The 19,807-nt window shown below is 49.5% G+C and overlaps 1 protein-coding gene across 1 annotated transcript in view; it reads right to left on the reverse strand.

Annotated features, from left to right (window-relative positions):
* COL5A1 (collagen type V alpha 1 chain) overlaps positions 1–19,807 on the reverse strand; it is a 207,323-nt gene that overhangs the window by 81,247 nt on the left and 106,269 nt on the right. The window contains exons 7-14 of the mRNA XM_081967084.1: positions 18,699–18,752; positions 17,644–17,697; positions 16,855–16,899; positions 10,346–10,399; positions 9,118–9,162; positions 5,987–6,040; positions 3,227–3,271; positions 1,448–1,501 (exon numbers count right to left, since the gene is read on the reverse strand). Of these exons, the coding sequence (XP_081823210.1) occupies positions 1,448–1,501; positions 3,227–3,271; positions 5,987–6,040; positions 9,118–9,162; positions 10,346–10,399; positions 16,855–16,899; positions 17,644–17,697; positions 18,699–18,752 (405 nt within the window). The remainder of the gene's footprint in view (positions 1–1,447; positions 1,502–3,226; positions 3,272–5,986; positions 6,041–9,117; positions 9,163–10,345; positions 10,400–16,854; positions 16,900–17,643; positions 17,698–18,698; positions 18,753–19,807) is intronic.

Genomic DNA, 19,807 nt, shown 5'->3' on the forward strand with positions numbered 1-19,807 from the left:
TGTGTCCTTCTGGTTTTTCTTGCCTAAGTGTAAGGCTGGGCTGCCTGTTCTTCCTGCCCTGGGCCTGCTGGACAAGCTTCTCTTCACCACCACCACCCCCAGCTGGCTACCATTCCAGCCCTCCATGCCCTTTCCTCTCCAGGGGGTTCCAGCAGACCGAGCACCCTCTCTTGGAGAGTCAAAGGCCCTCGGCTGTCCTATTCACCAGCCAGGCAGACAGAAAGTGCTCTGCTCATCAACCCCCCTGAGGTCCAGTAAAGGTCCAGTAAAGAACAGGGACAAGGGGGGGGGGTGTTCTAGGTTAGGGGATCCTCCATCTTGGTTAAGACAGCCAGGCATAGATGGGTACCACAAATCAAGCCTTGGGGAGGCATCTCTGGGCAGGAAGCTTGGCATCTCTAGGGATCCCCTTGGCTGAGCACCTGCTAAGGGTTGCCCCTGCCAGAAACCAGCACTGCCCCCTCCCCCCCCCCCCGGCAGCCTTCCAGCTGGTGCTTCTCCTAATTAGCCACCAAGAGCAGGAGCAAAGAGACGGAACTGCACCTGCCAAGCCCCCCCCCCCCGTCTTCCCGGGGCCGTTTCTGCAGGTCAAGAGAACGGAGGTCAAGGTACCAGGGGAAGCACCGAGGGTATTTCCCTGCCCCCTCCCCAAAAGCCTCCCCCTCTCTGCGGGACTCAAACAGGCATCTGTTCAGACCTCTGATTAATGCAGGCAGCTGCAAGAGAGGCACAACCAACCCATCTTCCTTGCAGAAGCCAAAGCTGGAGAAGGGCAGGTTCCCAAGGACACATTTATATTTGCAAATCAAAGATGACAGACATTTGCCTGGTGGAATTTTACAGCCATCTAGCTTTCTTTATTGGGAACGATCTTTGCAAGCAATGCTGGTTTGATCGTAGGCGAATATAATGGAAGGGACCTTGGAGATCCTCTTGCACACCCCCTGCCCACTGCAGGAATCCAGGGGAGGCGGGAAGGAGGGAGGGAAGGAGAGAGGAAGGGAGGGAGGACAGAGAGTGGGAGGGAGGGAAGAAAGAGACGGAAGGAAGGACAGAGGGAGGGAGGGAAGAAAGAGAAGGAAGGAAGTTAGGAGGGAGGGAGGAAGAAAGGAAGGAAGGAGGGAGGGAAGAAAGAGAAGGAAGGAAGGACAGAGGGAGGGAGGGAGGGAAGAAAGAGAAGGAAGGATGTTAGGAGGGAGGGAGGAAGAAAGGAAGGAAGGAGGGAGGGAGGGAGGGAGGGAAGGAAGGAAGGAAGGAAGGAAGGAAGGAAGGAAGGAAGGAAGGAGGGAGGGAGGGAGGGAGGGAGGGAAGGGAGGGAGGGAGGGAGGGAAGGAAGGAAGGAAGGAAGGAAGGAAGGAAGGAAGGAAGGAAGGAAGGAAGGAAGGAAGGAAGGAAGGAAGGAAGGAAGGAAGGAAGGGGCTCCTGTAGGGATCTCAGCAGAGCTTACCGGGGGGCCATCTGCTCCAGGCATGCCAGGAAGACCCGGTTTCCCCAGGGGACCCTATGGAAGAAAGAGACATTTTTGCAACCAACGTGCAGGAGGGCAAGAGCAGGGAGCTCACTGGTTTGTCAATTATGCTCTGGGCTTTCCAAGACTGTAGGCTCCTCCTAGGAACCAGGAGCTGACGTGGGCCTTCCCAGGAATCAGCCCTCTGGAACATCTTGGATCAAGTACAAGGTTTTTGCCGCCGTCCTCCGTCCCCTGCTCTCCCTCCCACGGAGCCCATTCACCCTGCAAAGGGTTCCGCATTCCCTCCGGTGACCTCACGAAGCGCTCAGAACAGGCCAGGGCTCTCCACCGCCTCCTGCAGGAGCCGAGCTGGGCTCAGGTGCCCGTTGGGTCAGATTCTCTGACAGTTATTGATCTCTTTGCCAGGGCCTTCCAGTTCCACCTGAGATGGGCAGAGCAGAAGAGGAGCCCTGGGCACTTCTCTGTCCTCTGCCCACTCAAAGCCTCCAGGGGGGCCTTCCGCAAGAGATCCAGGAGCTTTGGCCAGACGACGAGGCTCTGCTGGACGGCCTGAATGTAGGCAACTCAAATGCCCAGACTGGCCCCTGGGCGTATTTCCAACACCCGCTCTGTCATCTTTTGCATTGGGCCTTCTGACCTGCCACACGGATTGCTGTGGGAACTGGGAAGGGGGGAATCATTCAGAGCTGGGGAGATATATAGTCATAATAACATTCCTTTCTCCAAGAGTCAAGGCCACTCTACCCTGCACCTGGAGTGGTGTGACTGGGATGCATCTCCAGTTTTGGATGGTGCCTGATTGGGCCATGGGATGGATTGGATCTTTCTTTTTGGGTGGGGAAAACCTGGAAACTTTCAGATTCGCGTTTTCCCAGACGTGCCAATATGACATCTCTAATAAAGTGGATATCAGCCTCTGCTTCGCATACTTGCTATCGGCTGCCATAGAAACGGGGAGGGTGGGGGAATGGTATTTGGGATGGGAATAAATGGTACAGGAAGTGATATGGAAAAAGGGAGTTTTCTTCTCACCATCTTCTGCGCATGCTGGTGGCCGGTCGTTGGACCTGGTCAAAGCCAACCGTCCTGCATACCAACATGATGATGATGCCATTTGGAGATGCACCCCACATGACACCTAAGGGAGTTGCAGATTGGACACTGGGGTGGAGTCGTTGGAGGAAGGGGGCTGGGTTATCATTTGATATGTACTTGTTTGCGCCTTTCTGGCTCAGATCTTGCTTTATTTCGTTGCTATCTTTTCATAACCAGTAAATATTTTAATTCCATGAACAATGGAGTTGGGAGTTTTCTTTCTTGGTTATTGAGGGAGGCATGCCTGACAGTGGAACTTTGAGGAAACTCAAGCCTCGGAGTCTCCTTTTGTTGGCGGGGGGGGGGTGTTTCTTGGGACCCTGACTCTCTTTTAAAACTTCATCCCTGAACTCTGGGGTGCCGTCCAGGGTCCTGAGCCTTGATCGTTGACCTGAAACCGGGCGGCGTGAAGACTCAGGGAAGCTGGAGGAAGGCAAGACCCTGACCCATTCCTGCTTTCACCCACTCTCTTTTCAGAGGGTGCAAGTGTTAGAATCTGTAGTAAAGAGGCTGTAGGTCGCACCTATTTCCTCAAAGGAAAAAGACTCCCCAGCACAGAAATTGAAAGAAATACATAGGCAGCTATTTAAGCACAAGAGCAGGAACTGCCCCGAATTCCAGCAGCCTCTTCTAAAGGATGGGCGTTTGCCATCCACCTACCTTATCTCCGGGAGCTCCGATGGGACCTTGAGGGCCGGGAAGACCCTAGAAAGAGAAGGGGAGAAGGGGGGGGGTGAGAGGCAAAGAGAGCACCAGGGGAACCCCAGAGGGCCACTCCCTTCCCTAACCCCAACCCTCACCCAGCTAAGGGAAGACTTCCACCCTGTGGGTGCCAAGGCTGAAACCCCAGTTTCCTTCTGCACAACAAGATGAAAAATACACACACACACACACACACACATATTTGACAATTTCCAACAGTAGCCAGTAACAGCAGGGTTGGTTTTCGGTCTAAAAGGGATTCCAGTCTTCCTCCTCCCCTCCGCATTGGAAAGCTGTGGCAGGAGGCAAGGAAAAACCCCTCCCCAAGGCACCCAGACATGTTCAATTTGTAGGAAATCAGCACCCAACCCCCTCCAAGGAAAATGAGATATTTTAGGAAATGTTAAAAGGGGAGAATATTTCCCCTAAAAGGGAGGCAGAAATTCAGTCTCCCCCCCACACACACCTTTGTTAATGGGCCATTAAGGCCTGGGCCAGTCTATTCTACATAACAAAGATCTACCTCCTTCAGGCAGAGCCATAATAGGAATCCCAAAGCTCTTTCATTACATCATCACCCAGCAAGAGCCAACCAAGCTTGGGACTCATGGCAGCCTACAGAGTTGCCCCTGCATGGCCTCATGGGAGTCTGACAACCAATCAGAACACAAGCTCAAATTCAAAGCCCAACAGAGAGCCTAAAACCTGGGCACTCTTGGCATCTCTCCCATTTTTGCCTAGGAACTCAAGCCATGTGATACCTGTCCACCATTAAACCATCTTTCCAAGCAGCCTCCCTGTTTCCAGTCTCTTTTTCCCCACTTGGAACTGAACCAACAAACTCTCTGGGACTCTTGCAACTCTCCTAGATTCTTGGCTTGCAAAGGAGGGTCTCTGGGACCCCCATCCTTGAGGAAAAGGGGGGGTGTCTTTTCCCCCAAGCATGGCGTCTTCCCGAGTGCTGAGACCATCACACCAAGTCTCTCTCCATGCTGCAAGGGACCAGGCAGGAAGACTGCTGCTGCCAAAGCCCCCATGCTCAATCACGAGAGGCTGCTGTGGAGCTTCCACAGGGAAGATGTTTTATACGTTGAAGTCTCTTCCACTGAGGATGTGGATTCTTGGGCCCCCAGTGTGGTTTGTCTTTCCAGATCTTCAGGCTGGAATTTTCCCACCTGACCTGAAGGTGGTGTATAAAGTTAGCTCCCACCCCTCTCCTAGAAGAATGAAATATTTTGGGAAGTACTTAAAAAGGCAGAATATTATTCTGAGGTGGAAAAAATTGTAGATTTCAGGCTGAATAGGGGTCGCTTACAGTACTTAGTGCATTGGAAGGGTTACCCTTGGTCTGAAGTTAATTGGGTGAACAGTGGGAACCTAAAAGTGGAGAAGTTAGTAAAGCAATTCAATGGGAAGTTTCCCGAGAAGTCAAGGGGGTCCCCTGGGGGGAGAAGAGGTGGTTAATTTTGTTATGTTAACTTTTATATTATTCTCTTTGCAGGAAACGTTTTTCTTTTGAGGAGAGGCCGCCTGTCAGGCCGGTAGTTATGTTCTTTTTAGGATCTTTGGCCTGCCACACTTTCTTATAATTTTCCATGCTGTTTCATTAGTGTAGTAGTTGGGAGGGGGGAATAGAAAGGAGTAGGATTGTAGAATGGATTGTTGACATTCTTTTATAGAAGCTCAAGGTCATCTTTTGTCTCCGCACCTCTACACCTGACCGGAAGCAGAGGGGTGTAGATGCCAGCGTGGAAGATGATGATTGGAACATGTGATGGATTTGTGGGTGTGGGGATAGATCATGAACTTTCAACTGGGTGGAATTCCAGGGAGAAAATCAGAGTTGGAATTCCATAGAGGTGCTAACTTGCCTGTAGAATAAATTGGACCTTTAAGGATGTTTTTGCCTTGGACAATGATTTAATTCTGCATGGTATTTAGAATCCTAAGAATTATATTTCCCTAAAGGAGAAACGTGGTCTTGGAAAGCAGCCCCCAAATCTTTCTAAATCGCCCCAGCAGGGCTGGGCCAGCCTATCTACAGGACAAAGGGCCTTCAGCTCCAGGGTGATGGGATGAAGACAAAGCCCTTCAGTACGTAATAGGACCATTTGGCAGAAGACACGGATCTCACTCCATTGCACAGTCTCCTAAGGACATTGCATCAGCCAAACATGTCGGCCAAGCTTAGCTCAGACAAACTCTGATTTGTACATGAGACCATGGGAGCCTGACAACAGCCAGTAGAAGACATGTTCTTGCACTGGAATAGGAAGCTCAAGTTCAAAGCCCCAAGAGAAGGGATTAAAAAAAAAAGAAGCCTACTCTCCACTCCATGTGGTCAGCTGCACCAGAGACCCATGGGCTTGGTGGTTCTGCTTCATGATTAAACCACCTTTCCAATCAGCCTCCATGATTCCAGGGTTTTTCTCCCAGCTTGGAACTGAACCAGATGGGATTTTTCTTCCAACAGCGGCAAGAAGGGAATTTGCTACATGCCTTCATTCAATCGACTGACCGACATTAGGAATGTCCATCCCAACCCCAGAGCAAAAGGGGTGACCAACCCTCCAGCAACCCCCTAATGCAGGGGTGTCCAAACTTGGCAACTTTAAGACTTGTGGACTTCAACTCCCAGAATTCTGGGAGTTGAAGTCCACAAGTCTTAAAGTTGCCAAGTTTGGACACCCCTGCCCTAATGGAATCGCGCCTTCTCACCTGAGCACCTGGACTTCCCTGCTGACCTGGGGGTCCAGGTTCACCTTGAGGACCCTGAAAAAGAAAAGCCCATTCAGCAATTTCACTTGGGAGAAACCCAAACGAAAAATCCTCATGGGGATCTTGGGTTAGAACCGATTATACTTTTTATCAGTAACGCTGCAAAAAAATAACAAGCAAAACCCGTTGCAGTAGTTGCCAGGAATATGGCCCCTAGCAGTATAAAACTGCTGACTACGATGATTTACAAAACCTCGAACCTGCTAATGAAAAAGACCCTAAAACATCCATTTTACCTGGTTTTGTCATTGTTTGGATGCTAATAATGCTTTTGATGTTTGGGAAAAAACCAACAACGCAAAAAGCATTGAAATTTCAGATCAGATATCCGACAGCTGAAGCATTTTTTTTTATTTCTGAGTACGGTGAAATATGGGACTGCGAACTTGAGGCTGCTTCTGACAAAGCTCTTTTTTTAAAAAAATGTTATTTATATAATATACAATAAGTGCTTAGTGGACAGCAGTCTGGTTCAGTTTGTTTAAGGTAAAGATAAAGGTTCCCCTTGCACATCTGTGCCAGTCGTTCCTGACTCTAGGGGGCGGTGCTCATCTCCGTTTCTAAGCCGAAGAGCCAGCGCTGTCCGAAGACGTCTCCGTGGTCATGAGGCCGGCATGACTCAACACCGAAGGCGCACGGAACGCTGTTCCCTTCCCACCAAAGGTGGTTCCTATTTTTCTACTTGCATTTTTTACGTGCTTTCAAATTGCTAAGTTGGCAGAAGCTGGGACAAGTCACGGGAGCTCACTCCGTTATGCGACGCTAGGGATTCGAATCACTGAACTGCCAACCTTTCTGATCGACAAGCTCAGTGTCTTAGCCACTGATCCACCGTATCCCTCAGTTTGTTTACATAGCAATATTAAACTCCTAATTTCTACTTCTATTATCCAAACATTGATAAAATGCTTCTTCTGTGGGTGTTCTTCTGACATAGCTCTAATTTCAGAGACCAAACAGTTGCACAATGTTGTGCGAGACACTAGTCACCCACAAACCATGGTGCCTCTTTCCCCACCATTGGACATCTTGGCCTAGAAAGTGGCCCCCCGTCGAGCACAGGACTTCCTTCCTTGTAGGAAAGATACGACCTTTCTCCTAAGGGAAGGTTGGGGGCGAGGGAAGGGCTCCTGCTCTTCCTTTAGGGTTGAGATGTAGAGCAGGTGCCTCCAACCTTGGCGACTTTAAGACTTGTGGACTTCAACTCCCAGAGTTCCTCAGCCAGCTGGCTGAGGAACTCTGGGAGTTGAAGTCCACAAGTCTTAAAGTCACCAAGGTTGGAGACCCCTGATGGAGAGGACACAAAACTAGCAGGGGAAACCAAAGGAGAAAGAGGAGATTCGAAAAGAGCCGGAATGAGTAGCAGGGAATTTAGCAAGGAGAAAATAGAAAGGAACAGATTTGGGTGGGAAAATAAAGGACCAATGGACAGGATCTGAGTCCTGGAAGTGGGACGCGAAGGGGTCTCCTCCTCAACCACATGGGACACGTAAGCCAGAAGAGGGAAGCAACTTCCTCAAGAAAAGGGCTACCTTGAGGGCCATTAACAGGAGCCCAGCCAGGATTAGGAGAACTGACCAACGTTCAAGAAGTAAATACTACAAATGAAGGAACTGCCAAACGGTAAACAAACCAACCAAAGAACCATTAACTCCACCCCCACCAACACTGACAGGGCAAGTCACTAGAACAGGGGTCTCAAACTCACATCTGGCCCACGGAGTGCTTAGATTTGGCCCCTGGAAACAGCGAAGGAGCCGCCCATGATGCCTGTCTCAGCATAAATGGAGCTTGGGAAGGTTGTGTGCTCCATTTTCTATGGCAGGGGGTTGCAGGGGACTTCCCAGCTGAAAGCGGAGCTCAGGAGCCTGTTTTCTCTGGCAGAGCCCTCGGGCCACCACAGGCGCCCCTGACACGAGTGACGTCGAGCTGGCTATGCCCCACGCTTTGAGGTCAAACACAACCCTGATGCAGCCCTCCATGAAATTGAGTCTGACACCCCTGCACTAGAACATAAAATGAGAGCAAATCCCACTCCTTATTAGTCCTGATGATGTTATCTAGTGTGGATAATGAATCGTCTGCAAGAAAACAACCAGAGAGCAATGAGGACCCCTCGGAACTGACTGTCCCATTCAGATCCCTTTTGGAGTTCTGGGCATCGCAGTTCAAAATGGACTCCGAGCTATTAATCGAAGGGGTCAGCTTGCCTCCGAGACTCCTGGGTGCTCCATCGCTGGAGGTTTTCCAAGAAAGATTGGACACCCGTTTGTCCGGGGTGGTATAGGAACTCCTGTCTTGGGTAGGGGGGTTTCACTAGAAGACCCCTGAGGCCCCTTCCATCCCTAGGATTCTATGGAAGTGGAGTAAGTTCACGGAAGGGACGATGAGGGGTCTGGAAAGGAGAACCCAGGAGGAAGAGCTCTGGGCCTGGATAGAGCTGCAAAAGAGAAGAAAGGAGAGAAAGATGAAAGCAACAGAGAGGACGGAGAGAGCAGGTCCAGCCTCCTGCTTTCCAGTGGAGGACTCCCGTAGCAAGGCTCCCACCTAGAAGGTTCTTGTCCAGAGGTTGGTTCCTACCGATACGGCTGAGTAGGTAGTAACCCGGCCTGCCACACCCCCAAACCAGTTCTATTGCCGTGGGCGCCATCTTGATTTTGCAGAATTTTTTTGGGCACTGAACCAGCAGTAATGCTGGCAGCCTTTGGGCCCCCTGGAGAATAATCCAGCCATCGTCCTTGGGACGGTCCTTCAAGAGCGGGATGGCCTCCCTCTCATTTCCTCCTTCCTGGCAACCAATTAGGCACCTAAGTGCCTCACGATGCACAGAGAGACACACAGCCCTCAACGCTGGAATATTTGATGGCCACTGATTATTCCAGCGAGTTCTTCACTCAAGAAAACGCAATATGCTGCTCATGAAAATCAATTTAAAATGTAAAATTAATTAGCGCCATTTACTTTAGGAAAGCGATGTCCACCAGCTTCAAAATGAAGACGGTCTGAAAAGTCATTAGTGGGTTTAATTTACGCAGCGCCAGTAAACTCACCCGTGGCGGGCAGCCACTTACCACATTCCCCTTCGGGCCGGACTGTCCATCCATCCCAGCAATGCCCTGGTGGGGAAATTCAAAAAAGAAGGCAGAGGCACAACGTGAACCACAGTGAGCATGGACGGAAGCCCCCTCCCCGCCCTCCCCAGCCCTATTTCCAGCTGTCTAACCCCAAGTGATGCCTGCTAGGAAAACTCTCGGAGGAGCAAAACAAAGAAATAGTTCCCAAGCGTTCCCTCCCTATTTCACATCACGGTGCTGAAACACAGCGGTGAAACAGAAGTTTTCAATAGGAAAAATGGTGGTATCTTTAAAAACAATAATGAAGGCCTGTTTTGCTTTATCATCATCATCCTCCTCATTTAATGACCCCATAATCCCTTGCAGGATGGTGTCTGGGCAAGGTAATGGAGCTAGCAGAGTGTTTACTGGCCAGACGCCCTTCTTGTCACCAATGCAGAGTTTTTTCCTCAGCAGATATATTCTCATTGCGCCCAGAGAGAGAAAAATATCTGCCTCTACCTAGGATCAAACTCACAGCCTCCTGACTGTGAGGTGAGAGCTCCACCTCTAGGCCAGGGCACCACTCATCTCTTTTGCTTCACCTCCCATGCAAAATCCTCGGAGGGTTTGGCCCTTGCCTTGACGAGTGAAAGAGGGGGACTAAAACTGGGCTCATCCTGTCCCAAAAGTTGCTGGCCTGAAGTTTTCCTGCCAAAATCCTTTGCAGGGAGAAGAACTGGGCTAAACCTCCCCCTCCCCCTCCCAGCGTTTCCACCCATTTGTAGAGCCTCCCTCCGCTGTAGGCACGGTTTTTCGTGCTTGGCTTTCTCCTGCTCCCAGGGAAGGATGATGTGGGATTGAGCTCACGGGCCGTGAGAACTGGCCCCGGGGCACCCATAGGCCAAATGGCAGTCCCGTTCACCCACTCTGCAGGTCTGGTGGCAAAGGCAGCATGGTTGCACCCAGGAAATCCCTGTCTGGTCTGGGAGGAGGAATAACGCCTAAAGTCATCTTTCCTGCGATCCAGTCCTGAAAACTCTCCTTTTGATCGGCATTTGCGCAGCACGTTGGAAGGTGGGGAAATATTTCCATGCAAAATCATGAAAGCCAACCAAGTGCAAAGTGTGTGTTTTTGCCATTGCAATGATGTGAGAAAGTGTCCTTGAGAATTGAAGGACGGGAGGCAATCATGGGTGGCAGAGTGGCATCCCGGCTTCCTGCCAAAATATTTCATTCTACTCACCGGAGGTCCTGGTGGCCCTGGAGGTCCCTTCGGTCCAAGCAAACCACGGGGACCCTGCAAGAAGAAACAAGTGTAATTTGGAACAGAGGAGCAGAGAAGATTCCGCTTGTGCTGTGCTATAAACCTGACACTGGAAAAGGCAATTGACAATGTTGAGGGAGAATTTTGCTTCATGAGCACCAGGAGCTGGCAACCTAAGAAGACACAGTTCTGCATGACCACACTGGCCATGACCAAAGGACCCAACAGCCAAGGCCGAAGGTGGCCGCCATTACAGGGAGGTGCAATTTATTTATTTACTTGTATCGCACCTTTATTATTTTTACAATTAAGTCAAGGGGCGAAACATATCCAACACATTTTCCTTCTTCTCCTGCTTTTCCCACCAGGACAACCCTGTGAGGTAGGTTAGACTGAGAGAGAAGGGCTGACCCTAAGTCTCCCAGCCGAGTTTCATGGCTAAGGCAGGACTAGAACTCGTGACTTCAGTTTAGCATCCACTGAAAAATACAAAAATAAAGCACTGACAGTTTTTTGGCAAGCAGCGGAGAGAAGTCCACAATATGTGGGCAAAAATAAAGCTGACCAAAGAGGGTCATAATTTCAACCTATTGTCTGAAGCCTAACAGCACAAAGGCAAATTGTAGGGCTGATACCCAAGTGAAAGAATAGAATACATGTTCTCAAACTGTTAGGGTCACTCCCTAGTTTACGTGGGTGAAAAGCCTATAAGTATGCGAGTAAATATAATGCTCCAAAAATTGTTAAGAGATATCTCCCCAAAATTGGTGCAAGTTGACAGCTATAATTCTGTAGACAATTTTTTTTCTTGTGGACATTGCAGCAACACGGAATTTCCCACTGCATGCATGGTAGACGGGTTTGAATCCTGGAGGAGAACGCCTACATAAAAATAATGCATGAAAAGATCCTAGTATGTTTGTTCCTCCGCTGGAGGATTGCAAGAAAAGATTGGACTAAACCAGTGGTCGGCAAGCCGCGGCTCGCGAGCCACATGCGGCTCTTTACACCCTTTAATGCGGCTCTTCTGTGTGCCGGGTGCCCGCTCCCCTCCCTCCTCTCGGGCGGCCGCCCCAAAAGTCAGGACTCTGCAGCTAGCCTCTGTAATTGCGCCTATGTTTTCCACGGTGTGGAGCAGCGGCGAGCGATGATTCCGGAGGCCATCAGTGGGGGGGCAGGGTCCCCCCTCGCGTTCCTCCTCTTCCCGGATGGCCCCCGGAATCATCGCTCGCCGCGCAGAATCTCACCACTGCTCTACGCCATGGAAAACAGGCGCACGCGCACAGCTCAGAAAATTACAGCCTCGGAGACTTCGTAACGGTGGGAACTTCTTGTCACTCGCCCGGGCTTTTGCAGAAGCTTCCCTCCGAAGCGTTCCAAGGGAGGAAGGGCCAGTTGGAAAAGGGGCTTTGCTCCTGCTCCTGGCTGTAAGCTTCCCTCCGAAGTCTTGGGATGTTCTGAGGAGCCCCCCAAGGGAAAACGCTGCTGCCAGGTAGTTAAAAGTACCTCTCTGATTCTGTCAGACTCTGTCAGTCTCTCTCTGATTCCCTCCCTCACTCCCTCTCTCTGTTCCTCTCTCTGTCTGTCTGTCTCACTCTCACTCTCACACACACACACACACACTGTGGTCACCTTGTTGAGTGTTCCAATCACATTTGAATGCTGCAAAATACCATAAATGCAGGCCAGTTGTTGAGTGTTTCAAATGTGATTGGAACACTCAACAAGGTGACCACAGTGTGTGTGTGTGTGAGTGAGACAGACAGACAGAGAGAGGAACAGAGAGAGGGAGTGAGGGAGGGAATCAGAGAGAGACTGACAGACACACACACACACACACAGACAGAGAGAGACAGAGAGGGGGAGGGAGGGAGAGAAAGATAGACAGACAGAGAGAGAGACACACACAGAGTGAGTGATTAAGTGAATGAGTGAGAGACAGACACACCCACATACACAGTGACAGAGAGAGAGGAAGGGAGGGGAGAGAGACAGAGGGAGAGACAGACACACACACACACACACACACAGAGTGAGTGAGAGACAGACAGACACACACACACACACACACACACAGAGAGTGACAGAGATGGGGGAAGGAGGACAGAGAGACAGAGATACAGAGAGAGACAGACAGATAGACACCCAGAGAAAATGACAGAGGGAGACAGAGAGGGAGGGAGGGAGAGAGAGACAAAGAGCCAGAGAGAGAGAGAGAAAGAAAAAGAAAAAAAGAAAGTGGGAGAGAGAGATGAAATTAAAAACAACAACATACAAACCTGACTTACTCAAACTATCCAAGGAAATGCAAGGCCAATGTTCACATTAGTGGTTGTGACTTTGTCAGTCATTGTCAGGATGTAATTTTCTCTACATTGTAAGGCAAATTTTACGGAATTTAACGTTATCGATAAATAATATCGTTCTAAAGTTTTTGTTTTATTAGTTGTGTTATTTGTATCCTCCCGACCTATGTGGATACTTGCATGCAGAATATTCTCAATAAAAACTTATTGAAACTAAAAACAGTGTACCATCCTATGTATTTTCGGTTTTAAAAATGTGGCTCTCAAAATAAATTTCAATCGTGGTTTTGGCGAGATTTGGCTCAGTTGAAAAAAAAGGTTGCCCACCACTGGACTAAACCATAGAAGACCTCCAAGGTCTCATCCAGCTGCTATGCTATGCTATTATTATTCTGCTCTACTCTACTCTAAATACAGGTAGTCCTCTTCTTACAACAGTTCATTTGATCATTTGAAGTTACAAAGGCCCTGAAAAAAGTGACTTATGACCGTTTCCCACACTTACGACTGCTGCAGCATCCCCATGGTAACGTGATCAAAATTCAAACACTTGGCAACTGATTCATATTTATGACGGTTGCAGTGTCACATGGAGGGTCGTGTGATCAACATTTACGAGCTTCTGACAAGCAAAGTCCGTGGGAAAACCAGCTTCACTTACCGTATTTTTCGGAGTATAAGATGCACCTTTTTTCCTCTAAAAAGAGGCTGAAAATCTGGGTGCGCCTTATAGATTGAATACAGCATTTTTTTCCTCCCAAAGCCCCGCCCCCTTCACCAAAATGACCGAGCAAAGCCTTAGGGAGGCTTTCAGACAGTTCCTGGGGGCTGGGGAGGGCAGAAATGAGCAAAGAATGGGGCGTTTCTGCCCCCCCCCCAGCCACCAGCCGCACTCTATAAGCCTCCATAAGGCTATGCATGCAATTTATTTGACAAAATATGGCCCGTTTTTGTGAAAAACAGGCTGTTTTTTGCTAGTATTTTGCCCACCCACCCCTAGGAGCACTCTGCAAGCCCCCCCCCCCCCCCGCCAAGGCTATTCATGCCTTTTTTTTTTTTTAAAAGGGCCCGTTTTCACAAAAACAGCCGTTTTGGGGAGGTTTGCAGAGTGCAAAAAAATTTATTTTTCCCCCCTTTCAGAAAGCTGTTTAGTTAGAGTGGTTGATGAGAATCACATTGGCCAAGTGCTGTCCGAGCAGAAACAAAGTTTTAGGTGCTAGAGGTTTTCAGCGATTTCTTTCTCCGGCACATGGATAAATACACCTGGAAACATCTACCTACCTACCTACTCCCTCTCTCTCTCTCCCTACCTACTGTATTCATCTCTCTCTCTCTCTCTCTCTCTCTCTCTCTCTCTCTCTCTCTCTCTCTCTCTCTCTCTCTCTCTCTATATATATATATATATATATATATATATATATATATATATATATATATATATATATATATATTTCTCTCTCTCTATCCCTTTATATACCTATATACCTACCTACCTCTCTCTCTCTCCCTACCTACCTACTGTATTTCTCTCTCTCTTTCTCTCTCTCTCCCCCTCTATCTACCTATACACCTACCTACCTACCCTCTCTCCCTACTTATCTACTGTATTTCTCTCTATTTTTCTCTCTCTATCCCTCTACCTACCAACCTACCTACTCTCTCCCTCTCTCTCCCTACCTATCTACTTTTTTCTCTCTCTATTTCTCTCTCTCTATCCCTCTACCTATCTACACACACTCTCTCCCTACCTACATACTGTATTTCTCTCTCTCTCTTTCTCTCTCTATCCCTTTATCTACCTACCTACCTACCTCTCTCTCTCCCTACCTACCTACCTACTGTATTTCTCTCTCTTTCTCTCCCTCTCTATCCCTCTATCTACCTACCTACTTTTTTTAAAAAAATTGCCTCTTCACAACCTGGGTGCGTCTTATACTCCGATGCGTCTTATACTCCGAAAAATATGGTAACTACTATCTTGCTAATTAACAACTGCAATGATTCACTTAACAACTGTGGCAAGAAAGATCGTAAAATGGAGCAAAACTCATTTAACAAATGTTTTGCTTTAACAACATAAATTGTGGACTCAATTGAGGTTGCAAGTTGAGGACTACTTGTACTACAAACCATCTGTCTGGAAACATTTGATCCAAATGGGTTGGACTAGAAGATCTCTGAGGTTCCTCCCCACCCTGTTATACCGTTTTATCTACATCGATGGAGAAAGCCCTTTGGTGACACCAGATTGGGCAGCTTCTTCTACTGGTTGGAAAGCCTCATGAAACCCACTGATGTGAGAGTATCTGGGCCAACTAACTTCCACAACGCCAACTTCAACCTTCTTCATACAGGCGCTTGCTGACCCATCCAAGAAGAGGGTGGAATTGGTACCAATTGGTTTTCAGTTGCAGAAGGACCAGTTTGAATGTCAGAGTGTGCACAGTGTGACTATTTTGAGACAACTCAGGAGCAAAATACAGTAAGCAGAGGTTTGTCTTTCAAACAGTGGTTTATCTACAAGGACTATATACATACACACACTAGGCAAAGTCAGGCAATCAATCATCAACTATAGCACGGAAGCACACATGTAGGGAGAGAGCGCCCTTACAGGGCCTCTCCTATATTTACAGCCTCTTAAAGTGATAACAGTTAAATAAACCTCCTGATTCATTCTCATTGCATCCTCATTTCTGTATTACAGCCTTACAGCAGCTGGTCAGCTAATAAATCATCATTACCCTGATATTGAAGGAGCTGCCTCATCAGCCTCCATAGCTCCTCTCCCCAGCCACTCCATTCAAGGAACTTCATCCTCTTGAATAGAAGAAAAACTTAGCTCGGCTTTCCACTGGGGAGTCATCGGTGCTCTCCGAAGTTGGAGATGTGCTTGCCAACATTTCATTACCTAACTGGGTAACATCATCAGTACACTGATCGGACGGGTGATGAAACATCGGCAAGCAAACCACCAAGCTTGGGGAGGACGTTGCCATTCCCGGTGAGAAGTGCAGATGCTCAGGTGGTCTTAGGGGCAGAAGCAACAACCCCCCCCCCGGAGGAAACTGGCGGAAGTGGAGGAAAGGGCTGCTCTCTCAGCCAGAAAAGGCGAGTGACAACTTCTGCAGCCAATCAGTAGCCATGTCAGTCAGAGCAGCCGTGGTGATACAACTGCCCTTCCTCTCTGAAAGGGTAATTTCGCATTGATAATTCCCTGAGCACAAACGATGCTCGAGCAGAGCAAATCAAGAATGCGCAGAGCGCCCCAAAGTGACACTCAACCTCATCCCCCACAGCGGTCCTAACTCTCTGTGTTCACACGTGCATAACACGTATCGGCAGATCATAGGTGCTGCTCAAGTGCCCAAATCCTGTCTCAATGCCTCAAAGGAGCTTTTGCAGGAGGCAGCTGGACTTTCTTGTGAGAGCTGGACATCACTTTGCTCTGGGACTGGCCAGAAACGTGGGGAATTTGGAGCAATAAAAGGGACAGTTTGAACTGCCTGTGTTATCTTTGTGCCGTGCCCCAGTCATCACAGAGATCATTTATTCTGGCGGTTTCGCCTTCAGCGAAGGATCTCAGGAGAGCAGTTGAACAAGACATCACCTGGGCCCTTTCTACACATTATATCTGGAGTCCCCGTAGGGACCTCTGGCCATCTCAGCTGATTCCCATGCACCCTCCCCTGGTCCCCACCAATTCATACATTCTGCTCTTGGACATGTGGCCTTAAATCAGGGGTGTCCAAACTTGGGAACTTTAAGACTTGTGGACTTCAACTCCCAGAATTCCCCAGCCAGCCTGGGGAATTCTGGGAGTTGAAGTCCACAAGTCTTAAAGTTCCCAAGTATGGACACCCCTGCCTTAAATCATCATCATCTTTTAACGACCCCATAATCCCATGTGGGGTGGAGTCTGGGCAACTGAACGGAGCTAGCAGAGTATTTCAATGGCCGGGTGCCTTTCCTGTCTCCAATTCGGAGTTTTGTTCAGAAAATATATTCTCATCGGGCCCAGAAAGACAAATACCCACTTCTACCTAGGATCGAACTCACAACCTCCTGATTGTGAGGCGAGAGCTCCAACTCTAGGCCACTTCCGCACTCCTGGTCGTGTGCTTTAAATGCCTCCCCCATTGCTCAAAGGAACGGAGCTGCCTCCGTTTTCCAGAAACTTACCGGTTCACCGGGGAGACCTCTGGGCCCAACCTCTCCATCATCACCCTGTTTGGCAGGAGAAAGAAAAGGGGGAGTAAGAGCTGCACCCTAATCAGGCCTCCCTTATTAAACAATAATAGGATGGGACAAACTATTTGGGGAGGGAAAGCGAGGCAGCTTCATTCACTAGAAGGCGAGACAAGAAACGACGGGTGGAAACTAATCAAGAAGAGAAGCAATCTAGAATTAAGGAGAAACTTCCTAACAGTGAGGACAATCAACCAGTGGAACAGCTTGCCACAAGAAGTTGTGGGCGCTCCATCACTGGAGGTTTTTAAGAAGAGACTGGACAGTCCCTTGTCTGTAATATACAGGGTCTCTTGCTTAAGCAGAGGGTTGGACTAGAAGGCCTCCAAGGTCCCTTTCAACTATGATATTCTGCTCTATTCTGAAGACAAGGACTCCAACAGGACCACGGAAATATTGGTCTCATCTAGCTGAATTGCTTAAACAAAAGGTGAAAGTTGGGTGGCTACATTTGACCCAGGGAGGACAATCAGGGATGGATCGAGTCACCAGCTGAAGGATTTACAAGAATCCTTTGTCTATAAGCCTACCTATATTTTTACATCCCACATATAGGGTGGGGTCTTATAGCCCATCACTCTGACGGTCTTTGTTTCACCTCTGGAGGCATCACCTGGTCTTCATGTGCCTGGAGGGCAGTGGTTGACTTACGGCGTAAGCTCAGTGAATGATAAACAGACCCCAAAATATTTAAGTTTCACAAGGACCCTTGACTGAACTCACCCGGTCACCATCTTCACCTGGGGCTCCTGGGGGACCCGAGGGGCCAGGATCACCCTGAAGAGGGAAAAAAAGCATCAGTTATATTTGTATGCTCCCTCCTCCCCCACAAAAAAATCTTGAGCGTCAAAGGCTGGGAGAACTGCCTGGCAGAGTCTTCCATAACTATGCAGTGAATGCCATTGGAGGAGAAGAGGAAGCTCTGTGTGGATGAGGAAGGCAGCTGGCTGGGGAATTCTGGGAGTTGATGTCCACAAGTCTTAAAATTCCCAAGTTTGGACACCCCACCTCTAGATCTTCTTGGAAGCCCTTAGGGACTATGGACCTTTCTAAAGGCCGCACTGCGTGCATGGATAAAGGGCCATGCAAATATTAGTACCACTTTATAAATCCCTATTTAAGCCACACCTGGAATACAGCATCCACCACATTACAAAAAACTTGTTAAGACTTTGGGGAGGGGGGGGGGAAAGTGCAGAGAAGAGCAACTGAGATGACATCTTTGTAGATTTGGGTTATTTGCTGGTATTCTGCCTTAGTTATGTGTCCCTCTTTAAAAATTTTAATACTTTATAAAGTACCACTTTATAAAACCCCAGAAAGACCATGCCTGCAACCAATTTTGGTTCACCAGACTACAAAAAAGGTATTGAGACCTTGGAAAAAGTGCAGAGAAGAGCAACTAAGAGGATCAAAGGCCTTGAAGTCCAGTTGCTTCCTGAAAAAAGCACCTTTGGGAGAGTCCTGGCCTTAAATTCTCCCTCCCTCCCTCCATCTCTTCCCTTGTTGAGAAATCTCTCCTCACCCCTAACTGAGGCAGGGAAAAGTCACAGAGGACAGACCTGGCTGTTCAAGCCCCCAGATCCTCTCAATCACAGGGAAGGACCACCAGTCAAGATCAGGGGATCCTTGTCCTCTCCAATCCGCTCTGAGAAATTGGCCAGTCAAAACCAACTTTTCCTGGCAGCAAAAAACCCCCAAAGGGAGCCAACAGAGGCCACCTTCTCCTGAGCAACTTTGGGGAAGCAGAAGAAGGCAGAAACGTAAGCAGGACTTACCCTGTTGCCCTTGTCTCCAAGGATCCCAGCCAGGCCATCGAAACCTCGGTCGCCCTGCAAGAGAGTTCAGAGGGAGAGGTGGCTCTTTCCCCGTTCCTTCCTCTGCCTAAGATCACCCAGCAAGGACCCTGACGGCTCCTGCCTTCTCTCTCAGAGGGCATGGAGCACCCATGCATGGAGGGAAGGGCAAGGAGAGGAGGGAGGGGAGAGGGAAGAGGGAGGGCAAAGGAGAGGCAAGGTGGAAGGGGAAGGGGAAGAGAGGGGGAGGGGGAGGAGGGAAAGGGAAGGCAGAAGGGGAAGAAGGGGAAGGGAAGGAGAGGGAAGAGAAGGGGAGGCAAGGGGAAGGAGAGGAGAAGGAGAAGGGAAGGAAAGGGAGAGGGAGAGGAGGGAGGGAAGAGGGAGGGCAAAGGAGAGGCAAGGTGGAAGGGGAAGGGGAAGGGGAAGAGAGGGAAAGGGGGAGGGGGAGGAGGGAAAGGGAAGGCAGAAGGGGAAGAAGGGGAAGGGAAGGAGAGGGAAGAGAAGGGGAGGCAAGGGGAAGGAGAGGAGAAGGAGAAGGGAAGGAAAGGGAGAGGGAGAGGAGGGAGGGAAGAGGGAGGGCAAAGGAGAGGCAAGGTGGAAGGGGAAGGGGAAGAGAGGGGGAGGGGGAGGGGGAGGAGGGAAAGGGAAGGCAGAAGGGGAAGAAGGGGAAGGGAAGGAGAGGGAAGAGAAGGGGAGGCAAGGGGAAGGGGAGGGGAAGTGGAAGGGAAGAAGAGGTGAAGGGGAAGGGGAGGGGAAGAGAAGGGGAGGGGAAGGAGAAAGGAGAGGGAGGGGAGGGAAAGGGAAGGGGGGAGGGATGGAGAGGGAAGAGAAGGGGAGGCGATGGAAGGAGAAGGGGAGGGGAAGTGGAAGGGAAGAAGAGGTGAAGGCGAAGAGGAGGGAAAGAGAAGGGGAGGCGAGGGGAAGGGGAAGGGGAGGGGAAGAGGAGGGGAGGAAAGGGAGAGGGAGGGGAGGGGAGGGAAAGGGAAGGGGGAAGGGACAGTGAGGGAAGTGAAGGGGAGGCGAGGGGAAGGGGAGGGGAGGGGAAGTGGAAGGGAACAAGAGGTGAAGGCGAAGGGGAGGGAAAGAGAAGG

Source organism: Natrix helvetica (assembly GCF_964273705.1).
Source record: "Natrix helvetica genome assembly, chromosome: 15".
Classification (NCBI taxonomy): Eukaryota; Metazoa; Chordata; class Lepidosauria; order Squamata; family Natricidae; genus Natrix; species Natrix helvetica.